This window comes from Physeter macrocephalus, chromosome 11 (assembly GCF_002837175.3).
Source record: "Physeter macrocephalus isolate SW-GA chromosome 11, ASM283717v5, whole genome shotgun sequence".
Lineage (NCBI taxonomy): Eukaryota > Metazoa > Chordata > Mammalia > Artiodactyla > Physeteridae > Physeter > Physeter macrocephalus.
In genome coordinates, this window is record NC_041224.1 from 29,581,588 (window position 1) to 29,589,543 (window position 7,956).

At 38.9% G+C, this 7,956-nt stretch overlaps 1 protein-coding gene across 1 annotated transcript in view; it reads left to right on the forward strand.

Moving 5' to 3' along the window:
• The window catches only part of ITIH5 (inter-alpha-trypsin inhibitor heavy chain 5), a 74,422-nt gene that overhangs the window by 39,732 nt on the left and 26,734 nt on the right, over nt 1-7,956 (forward strand). Inside the window, exon 7 of the mRNA XM_007126575.3 lies at nt 887-1,003. Coding sequence (XP_007126637.1) covers nt 887-1,003 — 117 coding nt within the window. The remainder of the gene's footprint in view (nt 1-886; nt 1,004-7,956) is intronic.

A 7,956-nucleotide genomic window follows, 5' to 3' on the forward strand; every position in this document is an offset into this window, starting at 1 on the left:
GGATGCTCAACATCACGAATCATTAGAGAAATGCAAATCAAAACTACAATGAGGTATCACCTCACACCAGTTAGAATGGCCATCATCAGAAAATCTACAAACAACAAATGCTGGAGAGGGTGTGGAGAACAGGGAACCCTCTTGCATTGTTGGTTGGAATGTAAATTGATACAGCCACTATGTAGAACAGTATGAAGTTTCCTTCAAAAACTACGAATAGATCTACCGTAAGACCCAGCAATCCCACTACTGGGCATATACCCTGAGAAAACGATAATTCAAAAAGAGTCATGTACCACAGTGTTCATTGCAGCTCTATTTACAATAGCCAGGACATGGAAGCAACCTAAGTGTCCATCGACAGATGAATGGATAAAGAAGATGTGGCACATATATACAATGGAATGTTACTCAGCCATAAAAAGAAACAAAATTGAGTTATTTGTAGTGAGGTGGATGGACCTAGAGTCTGTCATACAGAGTGAAGTAAGTCAGAAAGAGAAAAACAAATACCATATACTAACACGTATATATGCCTAGAGGGGTGGGATAGGGAGGGTTGGAGGGAGATATGGGGATATATGTATATGTATAGCTGATTCACTTGGTTATAAAGCAGAAACTAACACACCATTGTAAAGCAATTATACTCCAATAAAGATGTTTAAATAAATTAAAAAACGAACAAATTAATCAATTAATTAATTTGCAATTAGTTGGAGGAATCAGGACCATGGATACTTTTGCTCTGGGTATGGAATCTGGCCCTAGACTCTGTTTCATGCTACCTTTGACTTTCATTAGAGATCCCATAGACTATCCATTTTGGTTTGTTTTCCTACCTAATCTGGGTACTACCATTTTTACTTTCTTTTCCCTCCACCAGGTTCTAAATGGCTATTTTGTGCACTACTTTGCCCCCAAAGACCTTCCTCCTTTACCCAAGAATGTGGTGTTTGTGCTTGACAGCAGTGCCTCCATGGTGGGAACCAAACTGCGGCAGGTGAGTGAGTGCTTCCTGCCCATTTTTTCCTCTCTCACATTTGCCTGGGACAGTCATGTTCTCAGTGAATAGAATTCAACTGATGACAAATGTCAGCTTTACCATTCAGCGCTTCCTGCCTGTGGGGAACCTTCCTGAACTGATTCAGTTAAGCCATGGACATAAATTATCATTTCAGCCTGGGGGTTTTAGGAAAGCTGAGGGCTGTAGAAACACCTTGAAATAAAGGGCACTGGCAGGGTAGATAATGTGAATGAGACGGGAGTACAACGAGAAGGCCACTCAACAGCACCATTGTTGATGGACTAATTCCTTTCAGTAGTGATGTCCTTTGAGAACAATGGAATAAAATCATTGGCAACCCCCTTGGCCTGTGGTTAGAACCAAGGACTTGTATCTCAGTAATTCAGGACTAATATTCGCACAGTATTTAGGATGAATCTTAGAATTCCAGGGATGGGGGGACATTAAGGGGACCTGTAGTCTGTGCTGAAAAATTAAATTATCCCCAAAATACAACTATTTACATTTTTTCACAAACCATAGGAAAAGGCTATTCCTTATCCTACTCTCATATCATAAATATCAGAAATTTGCATTTATAATATATTTCCAACTCACATAGTGGAAAACAGAACTTTTTCTGTACTGGTTGCCAGACCAATGAATATCTCTACATTCAACAAAGAATTAGGTCTCTTAGGTTTCTTTCTTAATTCAGTATCTGTTTTTATCAATTAATGATAAATATGTGGTCTAATGAGTAAAATAGTATCTGAAACCTCTTAGGAACCCTCTGTCCCCCCTGTTTCCACCCCTAGGTGCCCCTCCACATAGAATTGAACCTGATCTTAGCTGATAAATTATTGCAAACATTTTCTGTTATTACTTTGTAGTTACTTTTACCATTTATATTTTTAAAAAGATGCAGTATTATATGTATATATAGGCCTCACCATGCGGCTTGTGGGATCTTAGTTCCCCGACCAGGGATTGAACCCAGACCCCTGGCATTGGAAGTGTGGCGTCCTAACCACTGGACTGCCAGAGAATTCCCAGTATAATATATTGATCTTTTCTACCATTACATCTGATTTTCCCCCACCCAAAAATAGTGAAAAATATATTCCAAAATGTGATACAAGGATTTGTTTTAGCTCTTTTCTTTTGGAGGATAGGCAAATATAATTTCTAACTTGTATGAGGGGAAGATAACCTCTCCTGTAAGCCAGATCTTCCTGGTTCTTCTGCATCACATTCTTGTACAGTCAGCCTGCCGACTCCTTCCTTTCTAATACTTTTTCTTCATTCAGCATCTCTGACCTTCCATCTGGGATTCCTTTTTTTTTTTTTTTTTTTTTTTTTGCGCCTGAGGAACATTCACTGATGTCTTTTTAATGGTGGGTCTGCTGGTACAGACTTCTCAGTTTTTGCTTGTCTGAAATGATTTATTTCCCTCTCCCTCTTTAAGGATATTATTACTGGGGATGTCAGTTCTAGGTTGGCAATGATTTTCTTTCAGCCCATTGAAAGTATATTCAGTTGTCGCCTGGGTTCCATTGTTGCTGTTGAAAAGTCAATAATAATTTAAACTGTCATTCCTCTAAAGGTAATCTTTTATGGTCAACTGTCTTTAAGATTTTCCTGTTCATCTTTAGTTCTCTGTAGTTTTAAAATGATGGTTCTAGGTGTGGATTTCTTCTTATTTTTTTTCTCCCTGAAGTTCCTAAGGCTTCATGAATTTGGGGATTCACGGGAAAGGCCTCAGCTGTCATCCATGAAATTACTTCGACTCACTTTTCCTCCTGGGAGTCCAATGTTAGATTTTTTTCTCCATATTCTCTGTGTTTCCCATGATGTCTTCTGTATATTCCAAATTTTGCCTTTCCATGCTTCATTCCAAACCTGTCTTCCAGTTCACAAATTCTCCCTTCAGGTCTGATCTGCTGTGAAACTCACCCATTGAGTTATTTCAGGTATTGTGTTTTTTAATTCTAGAATTTCCATTTGGTTCTTTTTCAGATTTGCTCTCTCACTTTTTAGAATGTTACGTACTAAGTTTTACATAATTTTTTTTTATTTTCTCAAGCACCATACACATAGCAATTTAAAGTCCATATCTGATAATTACAAACTCTAGAGCCACTTAGGAGCTGTTTTGATTGTCCCTTATCTTTTCTCCAGTGTGACTGGTTATCTTCAATTGTGTGATGGACGTTATATTAAAAATGTTCTGTAGAAATAGTTTGAGGCCTAGGATCAGGATCTATTCCTCTAGAGAGTTTTGAGTTATTTCTGTCAGGTTCCTGGGGGAATAACAATCTGGGATCATTTTAGTCCATTTTCAGGGCTTGAGATTTTTCTGGGCAGACCAGATGGCTCAGAACTGGATTGCAGTCCTTTCAAAAACTGGTTTATTTCTATCCTTGATGGTCTCTGGACATCAACTCTTGGATTCTTAAGCTAAAAAGTGATCCCAGGTGCCGAGCCCACCTCTTTAAATTTTCATCTTCTCGCAGATATTTTTCTCACTATTAACTACTTTCAAGATTTAGAAATATATACATTTTGTTTAACTTTTCAGTTGTTCTTAGGGGGAAGATTGAATACAAATTGCGTGTAGGTTTTACTTATGGGCATCATTTTCCGAAGTTTTATTCACATATAAGTGAAGCATTCTTTTGTTGTGGTTGATTATTTATTGATGTTTCAGAGGCCTTATAACCTTTCCATATTTACTAAGTACTCTGTAAAGTTCTTTGCTTTATGTACTCCAGGTTCTTAAATGCCATTTGTTTGCTAAGTTGTTTTTGTGCCTTTGGTGGATAATATCAATAGATGTTGACAGAAGGATAATCATGGCTTCTTTTGAGACCACTGTTGGCCACAGAATACAGTGTTAATTAGGCCTTGTATATGATCCAGTATAATAATTCCCATTTGGAATTACAGTCAGTTAACAGCTACAGAGTAGGTGCCATGTGCTACGTTTCCCTGTGTATCTCATTAAATTCCTATGCACCTATTGCACTTCAGATTTTCTGGTGTTTTTTTTTTCCTCTTTTCTTTAAGACAACAAGCTTCGTGAGGGCAGGGTTTGGGTTTCCTCTGTAGAAAACGTCATTTGCTGAATATATTGATGATTAAAGTTGCTGCAACCAATCTGAATTCATTAAATATTTTATATTTTGATATTTTTACTTACCATCATATTATAAACTATCCAATGGTTTTAAATATTCTTTCAAAACTTGATTTTAATGGCCACAGAGTAGCACTATTCAACAGAAACTTCTATGAGAATGGGGATGTTTGGTACCACTGCTAGCCAGTATGGTAGCCACTTGTCACATGTGGCTATTGAGCATTTGAGCAACTGAGCAGCTGAATATTTAATTTTATTTAATTTTAATACATTTAAATTTAAATACCACATGTGGCTGGTTACCATATTAGACAGTGCAGCTAAAGAATATTTACTCCACCACCATGAGAGACTTTGAAGTTATTTCCATTTTTTGCTAATATAAGCAGCATTGGAATGACTGTCTTAAGTAGAAATCCATGGCTGTATGCCTGATCATTTTCTTTAGTTACAGTTTTTAGAAGTAGGGCAAGGAACACCAACCAATTTGTGGTTTTTGATTCATATTGCAAAAACATTTTTCCAGAAAGACTGTACCAATTTATAACATTTAAACCTGTTACCAGACTAAGAATTCTAAATAAATTAAGCAGTTAAAAGTAATCAATGAACCACATGCCAAAATATGTAAGAAAATATAGGTGCATATTTAACTACTTTTGAAGTAAGAAAAGACTTTCTAAACTTAAAAGCAATGAAAATAATTACAAAGGAAGAAAATCAATAACTTCAGCTATATAAAAATTTCAAACTTTTGTTTTAAATAAAAAGGGAACAAAAGACTGGGGAAAACTTTGCAGCAAAAAGAGGTTTATCTTTAATATATAAAGTGCTATATGAGGGGGAAAGGAGTTTATCTTTAATATATAAAGAGCTACTCCAGATCAATGAAATTAATCCTGTATAAGAAAATGGGCAAAGGATGTGAAACAATTTACAGAGAAGAAATAAGAAGATTCAATAAGATTATGAAAAAGAGTCAATTGTACTAGTAACTAAAGAAATGCAAGTTTAAAGAAATACGATTTTCATCTTCATAATGTAAATTACTTACAATGACTGTTTCTATTGCATGCATTTGTAGAACTCAACAATATTATAATATTTAAATGATTTCCTAATAAATATTAAGAAACACCAAAATGGTAAAATGCATGATCAGTTCTACTGCATGGTCACAAGAAGGCCATTCATCACCAAAGGCTACAGCAGCTTGAAAGGTTCACATCTTCAGGAACCTGAGTCACTTCATGATTTAACCTCAAGCCCAGTCCATTCCAGCACACATGGGTCTTCTCCCACTTCTTATGGGAGAGCTATCCATAACCTTGTTACCAAATAACCCCCAGAAAGATAAATCCAGCCCCAAATTGTGCAGACAAAATCAATGAACTGAACCAGGGGCTCCTAGACTTACCTTTAATGATAACATAATTCAGGCACTTCTTAAAAATGGAGCATGAAGCATTTTCAATATGCTAAGGCAATTACATGAATTATTTAATTAATGAGTATTTAATCTTTATAACGATTTTGTTGTCATCCCCATTTTACTGATGGAGAAACTGAGGCCTTGCAAAGGTAGATAACACAGCTAGTAAATGGCAGGGCCAGGCTTCAAAGCCAGGTCTGACCCTGAAGGCCATAAATCAAACCAAGAGGCTGTGAGGTCTCAGTGAAAGTAACGGGGTGATGAGACAGCATTCCCATGTGAAGTGTTAGATGTGCAGATGGCAACACGGTCAATGCCTTTACATTTCAAGACTCAGTTGAGAAGGCTGTATCTAGAGGGAGGGATTTCCTTACCAAGTGCAGTGTAATGATAGATGTCACTCTGTTTGTTATTCTCCCCTCTTCCTTCATTCCTGGATAGGGAATCCCATTCCTTGCAAGGCACTGAACGTCTGGCATGCACTCTGTTGGATTCTGAGCCGCAGTGTGGCCGCTTTCCAGGAGAACCACCCTAGAGCAGCCAAACACATGTCAGAAGCCTCCAGGCAATTTCTAAAGCCCGTGGCTGCCTTGAGTGGTTTTGAAAACCGCTGACTGTTTTAGCAGCTCTCAGCTTCTTGAAGGCCACAGCCCTGAGTGAACAGCTTAGCTGGCTCTTTGTAGAGTCTGGTACACAGTATGTGTTCCATGGTGAAGAGGAAGATCACCCCCAAGCACAGGGCTTTGGTGGTATGTCAGCAGGCTTGGCAACATCAGCCATGCGTCACGGGTCCACTCAAATGCTGTGAAGAATCATGCATTCACTCTTATCCTGGATGTTCTTGGCTCCCGCATCTTTGAAGGGCCCGAGATACTTCACTGTATTTATCACAATGTTGGGCATATAGTTGGTATTGAGTAAGTACTTAAACAATTGATCTATAAGGAATTGTAAAGGTCATTTCACCTTAAAATGTATTCTTAGTCAAGGGTCTGTCAGTACCTGGGGAGCGCCTAAAACTGTGTGCGTTTGGCATTTTCTGGTTCTGGTCCTCACATCCTGGTAGGAATGTGAGCTTGGATGCCGGGACTTAACCAGCCTGGGGGCAGCTTCAGCATCTCCTGCAGCTGCTGGCTCAGGGCTCAGCTCTGTTTTCTCTCCACCTGCTCTTGCTGACAAATATATTGAGATGGCTCTGGTGTTGGGTCAGGCAAGATTTCTGCCTCCCAGCTTGAGTTTGTGAAACTTCTGAGTGAGATGGGGATCTGAAGAGGAACAAACACTGTGAGCGGGTTAGACCTTTTTTATTCTGTCTGGTTACCTGCTTAACGGATTGGCACAAGCAAACATACGTGGGAACACTGAGGATAGTAGGTGTCTATTAAATACAGTTTTCTTTGACAAGGGTCTGCATGTTCTTCTCTTTCTTTCCCCTAATCTATATAAGTGGATCTACTACTTTTGCCCTCATATTAAGGAGCTTGGCTAAGGGACCCACTTTGGCGACCAAGCAGTGGCTAATATGTGAGTTAACAGATGTCTTTCATGCCATAACTTTCTGCAGACTCGCTCCCATAATCGGTGCCATTCTCTGCCAATCCTAGACTCCCATGTGGCTGTGGGAGGTTGTCTTCCTTTCTCTGTTTAATTTAGCCAACAGTTTTAGAGGGCAAAGAACAAGCGCAGTGTTGCGTATCTGTAATTGCCAAACTAAAATGAGGGGAAATGTGAGCTTGTGAATTGGAGAACTCGCCTCTGAATTTCATTCGTGCTTCCTTCACTGACTTACTTCATGCTCCAGAACCTCACTTTCTTCTTCTCTGTGCAAAATTGGGTTTCCATGTGCTATTTGGACATTCTATGTGTAACCTTATAGGTGAATGGTCTGTAAGCTCCGTGGGTTTGGGAACCATCTTGGTTTTGATCATTAGAGTACACAGTCCCAGCTCCTAGCATGGTACCTGGCATGTAGCAGGGTAGTGATTTTTGCTGAAAAACCCACCAGAGCATAAATTATTAAATGTAACTGGCATTGTTAAAGGCATAGTAGCTACAGCCCCTGAGAGACCAGCAGGTACCCAGCACACGTACATTTGTTCATTTCATCTTCCAGCAATCCATCGAAATAGACATGGTTATCCCTATTTTGTAGATGAGAAGGTGAGGGACAGGAAGGTGATGTAAGTGCACTGAAATATACAAAGTTATATGTAGAAAAGTTTGGAGTCAAGCCCGGTCTACCCCACCCTGAAGCTCCTCCCCCTAACATTCTTCACTGTATCATGAGGCGTAACTTCAGGCCAGCTCTCAGGCTCTACCTGTTCTTTCTTTTTTCCTGTTTTTTTTTTTTTTTTTTTTTTTTTTTTCTGCGGTACG